This window comes from Pipra filicauda, unplaced genomic scaffold (assembly GCF_003945595.2).
Source record: "Pipra filicauda isolate LSUMZ 115617 unplaced genomic scaffold, ASM394559v2 scaffold1004_size98441_pilon, whole genome shotgun sequence".
Lineage (NCBI taxonomy): Eukaryota > Metazoa > Chordata > Aves > Passeriformes > Pipridae > Pipra > Pipra filicauda.
This window is the reverse complement of record NW_024103435.1, coordinates 80,577-98,440: the sequence shown is the minus strand read 5'-3', so window position 1 is coordinate 98,440 and position 17,864 is coordinate 80,577. Positions and strand designations below refer to the sequence as shown.

The following is a 17,864-nucleotide window of genomic DNA, read 5'->3' as shown; positions in this document are numbered from 1 at the left end:
CCTGGCAGTGGTTCTGTGCTCTGAGCAGTGACAGGCAGTGCCTGGTGATGTCAAGGTTTGACACCACAGTGGCTCAGGAACTTTCTCATCCGTCACCTCACAGCTCATGTGCTGAGCTTTGCATTTCCCTTTGGATCCTTTCCTTCTTGCTCCTTGCTCTGGTTTCGGTTGTTCCTGGCTTTGATCTCGTTTGGAGCCCAGTTTGGTGGGAGTTCCTGGTGGGTGGAGGGAATGGATGAATCTGCACCACTCATCCCCTGCCTTAGGAAAAGGATAAATGGCACAACTGGATTTTTCTGTTTGGCACATCAGTTGGCTACGTGCTGTGTTCTCCAGTTGCATGAGGAGTTGGCCAACTTGAAACTGGGAGACCTAAGCTGCTGAGAGGGTTCTTTGAACATAATTAATTTGAATAAGTGGCTCCTAATTGCTCTTATATAATTGTGTTTGCAATTGGAAGCCTTTATGCTCTGCTAAAACTTATTTAAAGTGGTGCCTCTAAGGGTTTCATAATTTTGTGTGTTTCTTTTTTTCCACCTCAGTGTCTGCTTTTCTGGTGCAAAAAGATTGTAGGGAACAGACAAGAAGCAATGTGGGAATTCAACTTCAAGTTCAAAAAGCAGGTATGAAAGATTGGCAGTGACTTTTGTTTGAAGCAGAAATTATTTTTCTGGGTGGTAAAAGGGAAGGTGAAAACTTTTTATGCCTTCAGACAATAAATGGGAATTCTGATTCCCCTGGTAAACTAAAGCACAGTCTGAAACTACACTCAATCTTCTGTGTGTGTTACCAAGACATTTAGAATCCCAGATTTTTATTTCCTCCTTTGATATCCCTTCTGACGGGGATCATTTGTTACCCCAAATAATCTCACCTTTGGGTCTGATTGCTACTCAAACCCAGTTGTATGACTGTAGCAATCAAAATGTTGACCAAAAACCTGAAACTTCTTGTTTTACCATTGCAAAGATTTCTCAGAGAAATAAAGCAAGGGAAAACCTCCAGGAATGGGTCCTGGGAGAAGCCAGTAGTCTCAGGCAACCTTGGGAATTCTGCAGCTTTCCCCTCTAAAGGAATGGTCCTGCCTGTCCCGAGTGAAGGCTTCTGGTTGTTTTGGGAACACTGCCCAAAACACACGGGGAGGTGGTGAGAACCTGCTCAGCTCAGTCAGGGCCTCTTTCTTTCCAAGTCCCCCAGATTGAAGAGCAAGTGTTGCAAAGGTCTCCAGCCCCCCATCCAGTACGAGGAGGTGCACACGAACCCGGATCAGGATTGCTGCCTGCTGCAGATCACCACCTTCAACTTCATCTTCGTGCCAATCGTCATGGGCATGACGTTTACCTTGGTGAGTGGGGGAGAAGCTGCCAGGCAGGCTTTGCAGGTGAGGTTTCTGGAAGGAGGGCACCTAAAATCATGGAACCTCCTGGGTTGGAAGGGACCAACAAGGAGCTTTGAGTCCCAGCTCCTGGCCTTGCACAGGACAACCCCAGGAATCCCACCCAGTGCCTCCCTGGGGCTGTGCAAATCCCACTGCTTTGTCAGCAAACCACTTTTAGGAATCTTATGAACAGGAAATGCTGAGGGTCTCAGTTTAACTTCTCCATTTCCATCAGCTCTTCCCTATTTGGTGCAGTAAATACAGAGGATGTAGAGAATCTGCAGGAGTTGTGGTTGTGGTGCAGTGTTTGGGGGTGATTAGTTACCAGAACTGCAGCAGGTACGAGAGGGAGGGAGCAGGAGAAGTGCAGGTCTGCCCTCCTCAAGAAAATATCTCCTTATTGGCAATAAATTCTGAGAGGAAAATCCCATCTGAGCAAACTCTTTCAATGTGTGTTTGGTCCTTGATGGGAGGAAGGGCAGCTTTGGAACAAACCCCCAAAGTTGGGCTCCAGAGAGCAGCAGAGCAGGAGTGTTGGGGCAGCTCTGTGGTGAACAAGGGGCAGCACAAGGGGCTGTGCTGGTGAGTCAGGGCTTCAGAAATGGCCTGTGCCCAGAAGAGGTTCAGTCTGGCTTCACTTGGGAGTAGGGCAGCGAGTTCCAGACTTCCCCTGACAGCCACTTGCTTCCAGATTCTCTTAAAATCACAGACTCATAAAATTGTTTAGATTGGAAAAGACCTTCCAGTGCATCGAGTCCAACCATTGCCCAGCACTGCCACATTCACCCCTAATCACGTCCCCAGGTGCCACATCCACATCCCTTCCAGGGATGGCGACTCCACCCCTGCCCTGGGCAGCCTGTCCCAATGTTTTACAACCCTTCTACAACCCTTACAACTCAGAACATTATTGTTTGGGTGGCCAGGCAGTGCTGTAAACTCACTGTGACTCTGTGCTGGTTTAAAAGGAAAGCAGTGGGAGAAACAAACCCAACTCGAGAGAGATCCCAAGTCAGAGTTACAATTCACTAAAATGATTGCAGTAAGTGCAATGATACGAAGAAAACTGGTTTTAACCCCCAAAGACAGATGTATAACCCAGCACCCTGGGGCAAGAACAGAGCAGTGTTCATGGGCCCCAGTGCTGAGCTCCACGTGGCCCCCCCGGGGGCAAAGGAAAAGGAAAGGAGAGCTGTTGGTCAGGATGGTGGGCACAGTTCTGTTGGAGTTCTGGTCCTCCTCTGGATCCACCAGTGGTCCCAGCAGTGCCCAGACCCGCAGAGTGTCTGTGCTCAGGTTGAGGTGGGGATGCCCAGTGCCTCCCCCAGGGCGGGGATTGTGCCGAGGAGGGATTGAACTCTGTGAGCCCTGGGACGTTTTTGGAACCTTTGATGCTCTGGGTGGCTGCAGCTGCCCCTTGTGCCAGTCCAAGGTGGCCCATGAGCAGAGATGAGCCCTCGGGCTGGGGGTGAAGGTGCTGATGCCTCCCTGGAGGGGAGTTCCCAGGGCTGAGCCATTGGTGTGAGGACAAAGAAACGCTGCCCTGCCTGCAGGGTTCTGAGAGCCTGAGGTGTCAGGTGTGCCCTGGGCAGCTGCTGCAAACAATCCCTTTGTTAGCAGTCCCTCAGCAATGGCACAGAGGGTGTAGCACACACAGGGTTGGTTATCCACAGGGTGATAAACCGGTCCCTGTGACTGCGACAAACTCTGAAACACTTCAGACTTGCACGGGCCAGGAGAAGTCACAAAAACCTAGAAGTGCTGTGCTCAGAACTCCTGTTGGTTTTGCTGAAGCCCCTCTGGTCTCTCCTCTCCTGCAGTTCACCATCAACGTGAGCACCGACATGCGGCACCACCGCGTGCGCCTCGTGTTCCAGGACACCCCCATCCGCAACGGGAAGAAGCCCCGCCTGGAGCAGGGGGTGCAGGTGGTGCTGGACCCCGTGCACAGCGTCAGGCTCCTCGATTGGTGGCACCCACAGTACCCCTTCTCCCCGAAAGCTTAGTGCTCTCCCGAGGCTGCAGGAGCCGGCAGGTGACTGGGTCTGGCAGGCCGAAGAGGATTTCTAGGAACCAGGAAAATCCTATTTTTATTTCTTAAATAAATTCTGCAGTCCTCCCTTGCAAGTGGTTGAAGCTGCTGAGCTAGTTTGTGTGTATATAACTTCTGGTCAGTAATGGGCAGAGCTGAGTGTAAAGCAGAAACTATTTGTAAACACACTTTTATGTAAAATTGACATTTTATGATTTGAAAGGAGCTCCCTGGAACTATTCATTTAAAATCCTTTTGGTGCTAATCAAAGTGGTCCTGTGTTCTGTTGTTCAGGAAGAAGCAGGAGGTTTTGCTTTCCAAGAACTTTCCGATTTGCTTTCCAGAGACAATTTACAAACAAAATCCACCTTTGTTTTGCTGCAGCAGGATGGTGCTCACCCACAGTGCGATATTTCAGTGTCTGAGAAGCAGAGAGCAAAGCAGAAGTGATCAACCATAACCTTACCTCCCAGCCCAAGAGATCCAAGTTTCAGGAAGGGCATAAATGATCAAACAAAGGAATTATTTCAAAGAGGAGTCGTAAGGCAAAAGTCTCTCTTGAATGCAAAGGTACTCCAAGTTCTCACGCTGGTGTTTTGTCTTTGAAAAGAAGAACTAAACTTTTAAAGCCAGAAGGTGCTTTTCAGAGAAGATAAACAGGGAGGGAGAGGAGCTGGAGGGGATAACTAAAATAACAAAAGCAGTGATGAAGGACTCAACCCAGTGTGGTTTCTGAGAGCAGTGTGGAAATGTTTGCTGTTGAAAGCCCACAAGCAGTCACTGCTCTGGCTTTTGGCTAAACTGAGTAATTTCTGTGAGGAAGAAGCGACCCTGAAACTTTCTGTGGCTCTGGGCTGACTGAGAAGGGAGAGGGGCCTGTCAGGAGGATGGGATGGATCCAGGATGGATGAGGCTCCTGGTGCAGGAGTGGTGCAGGCAGAGGAGGGGCTGCAGTGCAGGGGCAGATGAGGAGGAGTGACTGAAGTGGGGTGAGGAGCAGGGCACTGAGTTCTGCCTGTCCATGATCAGCTCCTCAGTCCTGGTGCACTTCAGACCTTGTCCCAAGCAGGAGTAACAGCACTTTTCCATATGTGATGTTTAGTGAAGCACCTGGAAGGAGAGGGAGTTGTGCCAGCTCAGTTTGGACTCGATGCTGTGGGTCCCTTCCAACTCAGAGTACTCTGATTCTGTCACCCCCATGGCCCTGGTGTAGCCCCCTGGGAGGAGTTCCTGCACTCTGTAAATCACCACCAAGGACATTGCCCCAGACTGGGATCTGCCTTAGAGGCTCTTGCTGTTGACTTCGAACACACACTTTGGGACAGCTCCTGCCTCGCAGTCCCCTCCTCACTGCTGCTCAACACCTGGGGATGCCCAGCAGGTGAGTGTGGGAACTAGACTGGTCGGAGTAGAGGTGCAGGGTGAGAGAACTGTGCTGTGCCTGTGATCCTGACCCGCCCTGGCAGCAGAGCAGGAGGGCAGGACAGCGGGGCAGTGCCCTGGAGCTGTGCAGGGCTCCATCCCTGTGCCAGGAGGAAGCTGCTCCAGGGCAATGGGGGACAACAATCCTCTGTTTTGCCGTGGGGTTAAATGCCCCTGAGCTCTGGGACAAGTGTTCAGGGGGTGGAGGTCAGAGAGTGAAATGTGGGGAGGCTGCACAGTTCCCTGTTGTCTTGGAGGGAGCCAAGAGTTCCGGACTGTGCTTCCAGGTGTTTTGTGCTGCATTCCCTGGAAACTCGGGTTTGCAGGGTGATGCCTGCTGATTGCTGCTTGTGCAGGGGTCTGGAGGGTGGGAGCAGAGGTGTTTGGTTCCCAGATCAGGCTGTGTAAAGCTCTGCCCTCACCCGGGAGAGCTGCCCTGGCTGAGCGGGGATGGGAACGGCAGCCTGGGCTTCTTTCTTGCTTCTGTGCAGAAACACGGGACAGCTCCCGGGGCTGGGTGTTCCTGCCGTCTGTGAGAGCAGGGGTGTGTTCTAACCACGAGTGTGGCATGCCCAGGGTGTGCTCAGTGTGCTGGGGCAGGGCCACCCAGCAGCACCCACCCCAGAGTAAATCCTGGGGCTGATCCTGGGCTGGAACAGCAGGAAGCAGGTGGATGGGATGTTTCCTGCTACCAACAGGCTTGCTGCATCCAAATACAGCTGTTTAAATACAGACAGAGGTGTCTCTCCCACACCAGCCTTTTTCTAGGCTGAAATGTATAAAATGTGGAAGAAAGATTTTCACTCTTTCCCTGTACAAACCTTCTGGTGACTGTGGTGCTGGTCAGTGGGGCTGGCAGGGATCAGGGACCCCTGCTGATCCATGGGGGGAGGCTGTGGAGGTGGCAGGGGTGCTGTGGAGGTGGCAGGGGCACTGTGGAGGTGACAGGGGCACTGTGGAGGTGGCAGGGGCGCTGTGGAGGTGGCAGTGGTGCTGGGGAGGTGGCAGTGGTGCTGGGGAGGTGACAGGGGTGCTGGGGAGGTGACAGGGGTGCTGTGGAGGTGGCAGTGGTGCTGGGGAGGTGGCAGTGGTGCTGTGGAGGTGACAGGGGTGCTGTGGAGGTGACAGGGGTGCTGGGGAGGTGGCAGGGGCACTGTGGAGGTGGCAGGGGCACTGTGGAGGTGGCAGGGGTGCTGTGGAGGTGGCAGTGGTGCTGTGGAGGTGGCAGTGGTGCTGGGGAGGTGGAGGTGGTGCTGTGGAGGTGGCAGTGGTGCTGGTGGAGGTGGCAGTGGTGCTGTGGAGGTGACAGGGGTGCTGTGGAGGTGACAGGGGTGCTGGGGAGGTGGCAGGGGCACTGTGGAGGTGGCAGTGGTGCTGTGGAGGTGACAGGGGTGCTGTGGAGGTGGCAGTGGTGCTGTGGAGGTGGCAGTGGTGCTGTGGAGGTGGCAGTGGTGCTGGGGAGGTGGCAGGGGTGCTGTGGAGGTGACAGGGGCACTGTGGAGGTGGCAGTGGTGCTGTGGAGGTGGCAGTGGTGCTGTGGAGGTGACAGGGGTGCTGTGGAGGTGGCAGTGGTGCTGGGGAGGTGGCAGTGGTGCTGGGGAGGTGGCAGTGGTGCTGGGGAGGTGACAGGGGCACTGTGGAGGTGGCAGTGGTGCTGGGGAGGTGGCAGTGGTGCTGTGGAGGTGGCAGTGGTGCTGGGGAGGTGGCAGGGGTGCTGTGGAGGTGGCAGTGGTGCTGGGGAGGTGACAGGGGTGCTGTGGAGGTGGCAGTGGTGCTGTGGAGGTGGCAGTGGTGCTGTGGAGGTGGGACGGGGTGCTGGGGAGTGACAGGTGCTGGGGAGGTGGACAAGGGGTGCTGTGGAGGGGCAGTGGGGCGGGGGAGTGGCAGTGGTGGGGGCCGGTGGAGGTGAAGGGGTGCTGTGGAGGTGACAGGGTTGCTGGGTATTTGGCAGGGCAACTGCTGGAGGTGGCCGTGTTGCTGTGGAGGGACAGGGGTGCGGTGGAGTTGGCAGTGGTGCTTGTGAGTGGCATGGTGCTGTGAGCGTGTGGCAGTGGCGCTAGGTGAGGGGCAGTGGTGCGGGTGGATGGGTGGCAGTGGGTGCTGGGGAGGTGGCAGTGGCGCTGCCGGAGGGTGGCAGTGGTGCTGGGAGGTGGCAGGGGGGCTGTGGAGGTGGAAAAGGGGTGCTGATGAGGATGGCCTGACCAGGGGTGCTGTGGAGGTGGCAGTTGGTGCTGGGGAGGGTGGCGTGGGGTGCTTGGGAGTGGCAGGGTTGCGGTGGAGTGGCAGGGGTGCGTGGAGGTGGCATGGTGCAGGGGGAGAGTGACAGGGGTCTGTGACAGGGATTGCTGTGACGAGGTGACAGGGGTTCTGTGGAGGTGGCAGTGGTGCTGGGGAGGGGCAGTGGTGGCTGGGGAGTACAGGGGCACCTGTGGAGCGTGGCAGTGGGTGCTGGGGAGGTGGCAGTGGTGCGGTGCGAGGTGCAAGTGGTGCTGTGGAGGTGGCCCAGTGGTGCTGGATAGAGTGGCAGGGGTGCTGTGGATGTACAGGGGCACTAGGGAGGGTGGCAAGTGGTGCTGTGAGGTGGCAGTGGTGCTGTGGAGAAGTAGACAGGGGTGACTGTGTAGGTGCAGTGGTGCTGGGAGGTGGCGTGGTGCTGGGGAGTGGCAGTGGTGCTGTGGAGGTGACAGGGGCACTGTGGAGGTGGCAGGGTGCTGGGAATGGCAGTGGTGGCTGTGGAGGTGACAGGGGTGCTGTGGAGGTGACAGGGTGCTGGGGAGGAGGCATGGGTGCTGGGAGGTGGGCAGTGGTGGCGGGGGAGAGGTGGCAAGTGGTGCTGGGGAGGTGACAGGGGAGGGGCACGGTGAGGTGGCAAGTGGTGCTGTGGAGTGGCAGTGGTGCGGTGGAGGGTGGGCAGTGGTGGCTGGGGAGGTGGCAGGGGTGCCCTGTGGAGGTGAACAGGAGCGCTGTGGAGGTTGACAGGGTGCTGGGGAGGTGGCAGTGGTTGCTAGTGAGGTGACAGGGGTGCGGTGGAGGTGGCAGTGGTGCGGGGGAAGGGTGGCAGTGGTGCGGGAAGTGGCAAGAGGGGGGGTTGCTGGCTGGATGTGACAGGGGCACTAGATGAGGGGGGCAGTCGTTGCTGGGGAGGTGGCAGGGGTGCGTGGAGGTGACAGGGGTGCGGTGGAGGTGACAGGGGTGGCTGGGGAGGGTGGCAGTGTGCTGTGGAGTGCAGGGTGCAATGGGGAGGTGGGGCAGTGGTGCTGGGGGAGGTGCGAGGGAAGGGCACTGTGGAGGCTGGCAGTGGTGCTGTTAAGATGGGGCAGTGGTGCTTTGGAGGTGCAGTGGTGCATGGGGAGGTGACAGGGGTGCTGTGACAAAGGGGTGCTGGGGAGGTGACAGGGGTAGCTGGGGAGGGGGCAGGGGTCTGTGACAGGGGTGCGGTGGAGTGACAGTGGTGCTGTGGAGGTGGCATGGGTGCTGGGGAGGTGGCAGGGGCACTGTGGAGGTGGCAGTGGTGCTGGGGAGGTGGCAGTGGTTCAGGGGAGGTGGCAGTGGTGCTGGGGAGGTGGCAGTGGTGCTGGGGAGGTTGGGCTCTGCTCGCCTACGTGTATTTCTGCAGGCTGTGGCTGTTCCCCTTCCTGCCTTCCCCACAGCAGCGGAACCTGACCCCGGTGCTGAGGTTTGCTCGGTGATGTGAGCACCACTTGGCCAGACCTGAGCAGGGGCTTTCCACCCCTGTCCCCCAGGCCCAGCCTCTCTCGGAGCCTGCTTGCCAAAACCCTCCGCTCTGGTGCTCTCCAGGGGTGGGTTTCAGCGAGGCTGTGGTTTGGTGTGACAGCCACCCCTTTCTGCAGGACTCAGAGGGGACCCTGGTGGGGGGCAAATGGAGCCCCACATCAGCACCGTGGGGAGTGGAGCCCCAGTCCTCTCCCTCCCCCGTTGTCCCTCCCCTTTGTCCTGCCTGGGCCTCTGAATAATGGAAGGGCTGTAATGGATCCGGCCTGGCTCTCTGCTGCCCCAGGGGACACATGGAGGCTTGGCCTCCCCTCCTGGTCAGGGATCTGGTGTCCAACAGGAGCTGAGCCAGGTGAGCTGAGGGCTGGGTGCCTGGGGGAGGTGGCTGGGCCCTGCCCTGGGTCCCTTCGTGCCTGTCCCACCCCAGTGCTCTGCTCCAGCCCCAACTGGGGGAACTGGGGGAACTGGGGGAACTGGTCCTCCCCGGCCCCCTGAGCTGGGCCGTGCACAGCCTGCACAGCCACAGCCTCTGCACCTGAGGCTTCTCTTTCATTCTCCAGCTTGTTCCAAAAACAAGCAAAAATGTGCCTTTTAGCCTCATTTCAGCCCCCTCCCTGTCCCCCAGGGCAAATATTTCAGCGAGCAGAGCACATTTGGGTTTTGGGCCAGTGGGAGGTTTGGGAGTGGCTCTGGGTGCTGGGCCCTGTTGTGCCCAGGTGCTGGGGTTGTGCTGTGCCCCTCACAGGAGAGATGGGTGGAAGAGCCCTTTTCTAGCACCCCAAACACCGTTTGGGGTTTGTCCCATAGCACAGGGGGTGACTGGCTCAGACTGGGCTTGTGGGACCTTTTGGAGGGCAAGAGGACCCAGGAGCACCCTGCCTGGGCACTGGGGGCTGTGTCCTGGCTGGGCATTCCTCTGCTGCTCCAGGCAGGATGGGTGTGCCTGGAGAGGGTCAAATCCTGCCCTAGCACTGCACCCTGAGGTGGCATGTGGGGACCAAAGGGGGCTTTAGTGGCTCTGCTGCAGAGCTGGGTGTTCCCCATGTTGCTATGGCAGGGGCCTGTGGCACCCACAAGCGTTGGGGACCCCAGGGCTGTTTTGGGGACCCAGGGCTGTGTCAGGGACTCAGGGCTGTTTTCGGGACCCAGGGCTGTGTCAGGGACCCCAGGGCTGTGTCAGGGACTCAGGGCTGTTTTTGGGGCCCAGGGCTGTGTCAGGGACCCAGGGCTGTGTCAGGGACTCAGGGCTGTTTTTGGGGCCCAGGGCTGTGTCAGGGACCCCAGGGCTGTGTCAGGGACTCAGGGCTGTGTCAGGGACCCAGGGCTGTGTCAGGGACTCAGGGCTGTTTTTGGGGCCCAGGGCTGTGTCAGGGACCCCAGGGCTGTGTCAGGGACTCAGGGCTGTTTTTGGGACCCAGGGCTGTGTCAGGGTCCCCAGGGCTGTGTCAGGGACTCAGGGCTGTTTTGGGGTCCCCAGGGCTGTGCTGGGGACGAGACCCCAGGGCCGTGCTGGCCCCACCACCCTCCCCTTCCTTCCCACAAGGACAGGAAGGACCCAGCCCTGTTGTTTCCTGCAGGGATGGGGGTCATGGGACACCTGTGGTGACAAAAGCCCTCCCCCTCCCGCGGCTGCTGCCCTTGTGACGCCTCCCAGGAGCCACCGAGTCCCACGGCCCTTCCTCCCCAGGGCACTGAACATAAACCTCTGCTGGGGGCACCAGACCGGCTCCCTGGGCCCTCCTGGTGTCTCCCAGCCCCTGCCCTGGTGGGAACTCCAGGCTGCCCTGGCTCCAGGGCAGGGGGGGTGTCCCCACCGAGTCACCCCCGTGGGGACAGAGCCACTGGCATCCCACGATGGGAGTGTAAGGATTTAAAAACCAAACCGGGGGGAAGCGGATCCGAGAGCCTGCGGATGTTCCTCCCTCTCCTTCCCGGTGCCATCACCCGCTTCCTGCCCTGCAACATCTCCCTGTGGCCACTCTGTCCTGGCAGACGAGCCCCAGGCACCGTTCCCGTGTGAGGATCCGGGACTGGAAGTCACCACGGGGGATCTGTAGAAGACGGAGCCTTGGAAGAGACGTGGGGCCTTCCTGGATGTAGGAGAGGTCCAGGACAGCAAGGAGAGCAGGGAGGAGGGATCCAGGTCTCTGTGGGAATAAATGGGGAGGGTGGGACTGGGGGGAGGGAAGGGTCTTCCTCTGGGTTTGGGTGCTGTGGGTGAGTGACTGTATTGGAAGGAGCTGGGCTGGTTCTGACCCGGGGACAAGTGATGCCATCAGGCTCCAGAGCCGTGTTCCTGCTGTGGATCCAGAGGAGGGAAACAGTGGGAGACAAACAAAGCTTGGAGAGTGGAGAAGCTGGGAACAAACTGGGCCGTGGAAGGGCCCACACCTTGGCTCCTGGGGGTTACAAGGGGTTCAGTCCCAGCCCAGCCGTGATACCCAGTGCTCCGGGGGGACCTGGGCTGGGTGGGGAAGCCGTGGTGTCCCTGGCCTGGGTGGGGAAGCCGTGGTGTCCCTGGCCTGGGTGGGGAAGCCGTGGTGTCCCTGGGCTGGGTGGGGAAGCCGTGGTGTCCTTGGGCTGGGTGGGGAAGCCGTGGTGTCCCTGGGTGTGTAGGGAAGCCGTGGTGTCCCTGGGCTGTGTGGGGAAGCCGTGGTGTCCCTGGGCTGTGTGGGGAAGCCGTGGTGTCCCTGAGCTGCATCCTGGCTGGGATCCAGGCAGCCAGCTCTGCCCCGGGGTGCCAGAGGTTCAGTTCTGGCTCAGCAGCCCCTGAGGTTTTTGCCACCTCAGCCCAAGAGCTGGAACACAAACGGGCAGAGAGCCGTGCCAGCTCCGTGTGCAGGATATACGTCGTGCTTTCCCCTCAGTGCCACCAAAGTGGCAGGTTGGAGCTGGAGTTTGGGATGCTGAGGCTTGGCAAGAGCCCTCGGGGGGTTGGTGCTGCCAGCGGAGATGGGAGTGGTGGGATACAGCCGGTGCCATGGTGGGATGCCCGTCCTGAGGCTGCTGCCATTTCTGGGGTCCCCCCCGGGGTCCCCCCCGGCCCGGCCGGTTCCCGAGGCTCCCGGGCAGAGGCTCCGGCCGACGCTCCTCCTCTGCGGGAGGCAGGCGAGGGCTCGGGGTGGGGCTTTGCCGAGCGAGGATCCAGAGTGGCCAGCCCGGGGAAGTTGCCAGGGCCGAGCACTCCCGAGCCGGCGAGGCCGCCGCCCGTCCTGCCCGGCCGCCGCCCCTCCGTGAGTCTCTGCCGCTCGGGGGCACGTCCGGAGCGCTCCGGGGCAGGAGCCAGCTCTGGGGGCACGGGAAGGGCTGCCGGGGGGGTGAGGGCAGGGTGGGCTCGGGGTCCTTGTGCTGTCAGAGAGGAGCCAGGTGACCCCTCACCTGTGCTGGGGGGCTGTGGGACACCTGTGCTGACCAAAGGCTTTGGCTCCTGGAGTCGTGTGCTACCTACACACGGCATTTCCCCTCCTTCTTCCCCGTGGGACCACCCTTGGAGCAGAGACACCCACAGCCTGTGGGGCTGGACCCCGGGCTGGCTCCCAGGAGCCCCAAACGGCGATTTGCCCATCGGGGACATTGTGCTGCCCCAATTTGCCATGTCCCCCCTGCCACTCGACTTCTGGCTCTGGGTTCCCCCCTGTCCCTCTCCATCCCGGGGACCCTCCCAGGGCGGTGGGGAGGGGCACTGACCTGTGCCGCAGGAGACCTGGCATTCATCCCTCTGGATGATGCAGCCTTTATCCTTTCTGCTTTCTCCGTGCCTCAGTTTCCCCTGGCGTGGAAAGGCAGAGGGACAGGGAGCCCCGGCTGTTCCCTCCTCCCTGTGCAACCAGCCCTGCTCTCCCAGTGCCAGCGGAAGCAGCTGGAGCCGCCTGCCCACGGGATCATCCGGCCCTTCCTCACAGCCTCGTGTGCCCTCAGTCCCTTCCCCTCTCCCTGGACCGACTCACGGCTGCTCCGGCACACGGCCCGTTTGGCTCTGGAGTCTCCCGGCAGAGCGGAGGAGTTTGGCTCCAGGCGAGCAGCTCTCAGCAGCCAGCTCCTCCTGGCCAGTGTCCCCACAGCGGGGTGGCTTCTAGGGATGTCCCCAGTGGGGTGCTGAGCTGTGGGGAAGGTGCCTGAGGTGCTGGGACAGGAGCAGGGACAGGGATGCTCCCTGGAGTCCCCCCAGCCCAGCGGGTGTGTCCTGGCTGTCCCATCCAGGCGGGCTGCTTTGTGTCTCCATGGGGGCAAAAATCCAAAGCCCAATTAGGGGGCTAATTATGGGGCAGCGCTCGTATCCTTTTGCTCTGTCAAACCTGCCCTGCCGGAGCTGCCTGGGACCCCTGTTCCCTGTGGGCTCCCTTGGAGGGAACTGCTGCCTGTGGGAGCTGGAGCTGTTTTCCATCCAGGATGGGCTGTTGGCAGCCAGACACTCCCCAGCAGCCAGAAAAACCTTTGGCCACCCAGAGTAACCGAGCACCCAGCCTGTGCTGCCCACCAAGCCTCGCCCTTCCCAGCTCAGATCCCAGGGGTCCAGGCTTGGAAATCTACGTCCAGCATGGCTGCAGGGAGTGATGTCCCCACAGCTCAGCTGGGTCCCTAAGGCTGCTCCCCCATAAACTGGTGAGCTCCCCATGGCCCAGAGCTGGGGGGAAAGGAGAGGCTTTGCTCCCCTGCTCTCTGGACAGAGATTTTTAAGCAGCTCCAGGAGCTCGTTGTTCCTCCGAGTGCTCCCAAAAGCTCACCCACGGCCCGGTTCCAGCCCAGGGGAGGAGGCTCCTCTGCTCTCCTGGCCAGGATGGGCTGTGCTGCTCCCTGGGGGAGCGGCTCCCTGGCTCCAAGGGTTTATCTCCCTGTTCAGATGAGGGCAGTGGCACAAGGACAGGCTGCCCGTGGCATCAGGGGCACCTGCTTGGCACCAGCCTGGCGAGGTGCTGACAATCCCCCAAAGGACTCCTGGGCGGGAAAACTGAGGGGATTCTCCTTAAAATAAGCCCAGCAAATGCTGGGGCAGTGCCAGAGAGGTGCTGCGTTGCCACCTGGGGCCTGTGGGTGGGCCGGGAGCATCCCAGTGGATGCAGGGAGGTGTTTAGGGAGAAGTCCTGGGAAGCCCGGCCTTGGTTTGGGAAGGTTTAGGAGGGTTTTTCCTCCACGTTTGCACTCAAAGATGCTTTTGACCAAGACAAACTGAGGTGCTGTGAGCGGTTTGGATGGGGCTGAGTGTGTCTGCCCTGCCAGGATGGGCACTGGGTTGGTCTCCAGCTTCTCTTGTTCCAGGGCGGCCCCAGTCATATTTAAACTGGAAAATCGCCAGGCAAACACAGGAGTCTTTTAGGCTCCTGCCACGCCTCTGCCACAGGGTAAAATATCTCAAGGGCACCATGACTTCCTCGGAGGTGACACTGTGCCCTCAGGGACACCTTGTTCTTCCAAGCAGGGGCTGTGGCTGGGACGGGGCCTGCCTGGAGGCAGGAGGGGAGTAGGGTGGGCAGGAGGGGCTGGAGGAGCTGCTTCACCCTCGTGGTGCTGGGAGAGCAGCCCGGGCTCATTTGGGACCCGAGTGTTTCCCAGGGTGCGAGGCCAAGTCCTGAGGTGTCGGTGGCTGCTCCACGGGTGTCCCTGTGACCCAAAAGCCCTCCCCAGGGCACGTGGCACCTGCATTTCTTCCATCTCCAGCTCTGGGGGTGCTGGGGGGGTGTCTGAGGGCAGCCTGGGTGTTGTGGGGCTGGGCTGGGGATGGATTTTGTACCCGGCTGATTGTTTTCCTGGCTGAGTTGGGGTGTCCTGCCCCACCTGCCCAAAGGGGATCGTGCACAAGTGCCCCCTGATGCCCCGTGGCTGCCCTGGGTGTGCACCCCTGGGTGCTCTGGCCAGAGGGCTCAGTCCCAGGGGTTCATCCAGGTGCTGCCCTAGAGTCCCATCCAGGGGATGGGGGTTTTCCTTGGCTATTCCCTGACACGCCCCTTCCTCCACAGCCCTCAGCAGCGCCAGCCCGGTGCGATGCGATGCTCCCTGAAGCGCTGCCTCACCGCCGTGCTCGCAGCCTCCTTCCTCCTCCTCCTCCTCCTCCTCCTCCTCCATGGGGGCAGCCAGCAGGAACAGGATCCCCTGGAGGTGAGTTCCCAACCACTGATGTCCCTCTGGAGCGGCCACTGGAGCATCCTCCATCTTTTCCTGCCCCACGTAGACCCCAACCCCAGCTCTGCTCCCTTCCCTGCACTGTCACCCCCAACCCCAGCTCTGCTCCCTTCCCTGCACTGTCACCCCCAACCCCAGCTCTGCTCCCTTCCCTGCACTGTCACCCCCAACCCCAGCTCTGCCTTCTCCTCTCCCTGGAGTTGCCCTGGGCAGTGGGGCCTCCCTGGATCCAGGAGCTTGGAGGGCAGGACAGGGGTTCCCCATCTCTTCTGGGACCCCTGCTGTCGTTCCCCCTTGCTCCTGTGTGTCCGTGGTGCTCCAGGCTCTGATCTGGCTCCCTGTGGCTCCCACCCAGGTGGATCTGAGGGGCCTGACCCCCGACACGATCCTGCAGCTGCTGCGGCCGGGAGGAGCCCAGCGCATCCTCAGGGACACGGACGAGCTCTCCCCGCTCCACAACGTCTCCTACCATGTCCTGGCTGGTTCCCTGGCACCCCAAAAAAGTGAGTGATTGGGAGCCCAGCCCGAGCAGGGCTCTGGGTCTGCACATCTGTCCCAGCACATCTGTCCCAGCACAGACCCATCGCTGCTGCTGCTGGGGCAGGGAGGGGCCGTGTCCACCCTGTCGGGGTGGGGAACCTGCCAACACCCCAGGGGGGCTCTGAGGACCTGCCAACACTGCTCTGGGGGCTGCAGGCGTAGGGGAAGGTCCACATACTCCAAGCGTGGTCCATGTTTCTACACCTTGGCACTGGGGTGACCGCAGGCGTTTTGGGGTTCCCAGACCTCTGTGGGAAGGGTGGCTGGGATCCCACCTCCCTGGGGTTGAGGTTCTTGTGGAGGTGGTGGAGCTGGACCATGGGGACACCCACACAGGGTGGGAGATGTGGGCCAGGCTCTTGGGCAGGGGCACTGAAAGCAGCTCCCACACAAACCCCGGGGGAAGGAGCTCAGGGCAGCCCCACGCGAGGCTGTGCTGGAACCAGCCCGTGGATGGTGCTGCACGGAGCAGCAGCAGGAGAAGCTGAACCCCTGCTGGGCCATGGGGAGGGCAGGACTGATGTCTCATCCAGTGTGGGGCATCTCCACAAGGTTCAGGGCAGGGCACACTTCCAGGATGTGCAGCCAAGCCAACGAGCCATTCCTGCCCTGTAGACTCTGTGCTGTTACTTCTCCGGGTTTGGCTTTTTAAAGGTGTTTTTCCCAAGTATTTCTCCTTCAGAGGAGCTCCTGGTGTCTCATCCCATCCTCTCACTGACCTTTGGGCCCCTTCTGGGACACTGGGGGGGCTTCAGCTCAGAGAGGACCCTCCACCTTGGACATGGGGCTATAAATGGCATTAACGGTGCGGGGTGGCCACGGGAAGAGCTTTTTGGAGCCCACTCCTCGTGGCCTGCAGGGAAGAACCTCCCCACGGTGCATCCCAGGTCACGCCTTTCCTTTGCCGTGCAGAATTCCTGGCGGTGGGATTGGCGTCGGTGCGGCGGCCGCGCGGCTTCTACCTGCCGGCCACGCTGCAGTCCCTGTTCAGCCAGTCCACGGAGGAGGAGCTGCGGGAGATGGTGGTGGTGGTGCACCTGGCCGACGCGGATCCCGGCTGGAACGCGCGCGTCGCCCTCGGCATCGCCCAGAAGTTCGCTCGCCACATCCTCCTGGGCCGGCTGCTGCTCATCCACGCCCCCCACGAGCTCTACCCCACCCTGGAAGGGCTCAAGAGGAACTTCAACGACCCCGAGGAGCGGGTGAGGTTCCGCTCCAAGCAGAACGTGGACTACGCCTTCCTGCTCGCCTTCGCCGCCAACCTCTCCTCCTACTACCTGATGATCGAGGACGACGTGTGGTGCGCCCGCTCCTTCCTGACGGCCATCCGCAAGGCTCTGGCCTCCCAGGAGGGCTCCAACTGGGCCACCCTGGAGTTCTCCAAGCTGGGCTACATTGGGAAGCTCTACCGCTCCAGCGACCTCCCTCGCCTGGCTCGCTTCCTCCTCCTCTTCTACCAGGAGATGCCCTGTGACTGGCTGCTCGTGCACTTCCGCCACCTGCTCACCCAGAAGGACGTCATCCGCTTCAAGCCATCCCTCTTCCAGCACATGGGCCTCTACTCCTCCTTCCAGGGCACCGTCAACCGGCTGGAGGACGACGATTTCCAGGCCGATGCCTTGGACGTTCCGGACAACCCTCCGGCGTCCTTGTACACCAGCATGGCCGTCTTCGAGCACTACGAGCCCCTCAAGGCCTACAGCTCGGCAGAGGGCTATTTCTGGGGGAAGGACCCAGCAGCCGGCAGCGTCTTCTCGGTGGTGTTCCGGCAGCCGGCCCTCGTCAGCCGCGTGCGGGTGCTCACGGGCTCCCAGGAGCGCCGCGGGGACTTCCTGCGCGCGGGGGTGCTGGAGCTGGGCCGGCGGCGCCGCGACGGCCGTGACTGCTCCACCTACATCCCGGTGGGAACCTTCGAGAAGGGCACCGTGGACCGGCGGGGGCTGGAGAGGGGTGTCCCCGGCCCCGTGGAGTGTGTGAGGATCCGGGTAACCCGGGCCCAGAGCGAGTGGCTCATCATCCGGAGCATCGACGTCTGGACCGCGGCGGGCACCTGAGCACGGCTGTCAGGGCACAGCTGGCTTTTGTTCCCAGAGGTCCTTTATTTTTCTCATTCCCGTTTTTTGATAAGGAATTAAATTATTGACTCCTGCTGGCATCTGCCAAGGGACGGGAAGCACTGCTGTGGGATGTGGACGGGGCCAGGAGCAGGGCCCACCAGGATGTGCCCACTCGGGGGATACCCCAGTGAGCAATGGAGCAGGTACAGGGAGGGGAAGAGGCTGGGCAGTAGAAAACATTTCCTCCCAGGGAGGATGATGTACAGGACAAAGCTGATCAATTAATTAACAAATCAAGTTATTAATCAGGCATTGGCAGTTTTTGCAGCCTCTCCACATCGTCCCTTCCCTAAGTTTTCTAACTCACCCAAACTCCTGATTGCTAACTGCATTCTTTTCCTCCCCTCCTATCCCATTTCCGAGCTGTTCCTGGGAGGGGTCAGGGGAAGGTCTGGGGCTGGTGCTCCCCAAACCCCCTGACTGGTGACCAGCCAGGTCCCGGTGCTGACCGAGGTGGGCGGTGGCCACCAGATGGACCCATCGTGCCGGCTCAGCCTCTCACCGGCGGCTTGTTCCCCCCTCGAGG

The 17,864-nt window shown here is 60.4% G+C and overlaps 2 protein-coding genes across 2 annotated transcripts; both read left to right on the top strand.

Moving 5' to 3' along the window:
- Positions 1-518: 518 nt before the first annotated feature.
- TMEM183A (transmembrane protein 183A) lies at positions 519-3,675 on the top strand. The gene is made up of 3 exons (XM_039387836.1): positions 519-623; positions 1,190-1,345; positions 3,199-3,675. Exons 1-3 carry the CDS (start codon positions 591-593, stop codon positions 3,382-3,384), a joined length of 375 nt encoding a protein of 124 aa, XP_039243770.1. The 5' UTR covers positions 519-590; the 3' UTR covers positions 3,385-3,675.
- A 97-nt stretch (positions 3,676-3,772) lies between these two features.
- Positions 3,773-17,590, top strand: LOC113985153 (alpha-1,6-mannosyl-glycoprotein 4-beta-N-acetylglucosaminyltransferase-like). Its single transcript, XM_039386354.1, has 4 exons — positions 3,773-4,791; positions 14,519-14,657; positions 15,037-15,184; positions 16,134-17,590. Exons 1-4 carry the CDS (start codon positions 4,781-4,783, stop codon positions 17,273-17,275), a joined length of 1,440 nt encoding a protein of 479 aa, XP_039242288.1. The 5' UTR covers positions 3,773-4,780; the 3' UTR covers positions 17,276-17,590.
- Positions 17,591-17,864: the final 274 nt, after the last annotated feature.

Bases quoted from the DNA above. Each gene is read 5' to 3' on its own strand.
- LOC113985153 (XM_039386354.1), top strand. The intron at 14,658-15,036 runs GTGAGTTCCCAA...GCTCCCACCCAG, and splicing joins AGGAACAGGATCCCCTGGAG to GTGGATCTGAGGGGCCTGAC. The intron at 15,185-16,133 runs GTGAGTGATTGG...TTTGCCGTGCAG, and splicing joins TTCCCTGGCACCCCAAAAAA to AATTCCTGGCGGTGGGATTG.
- TMEM183A (XM_039387836.1), top strand. From the start codon at position 591: ATGTGGGAATTCAACTTCAAGTTCAAAAAGCAG. The intron at 624-1,189 runs GTATGAAAGATT...TTTCTTTCCAAG, and splicing joins ACTTCAAGTTCAAAAAGCAG to TCCCCCAGATTGAAGAGCAA. The intron at 1,346-3,198 runs GTGAGTGGGGGA...CCTCTCCTGCAG, and splicing joins TGGGCATGACGTTTACCTTG to TTCACCATCAACGTGAGCAC.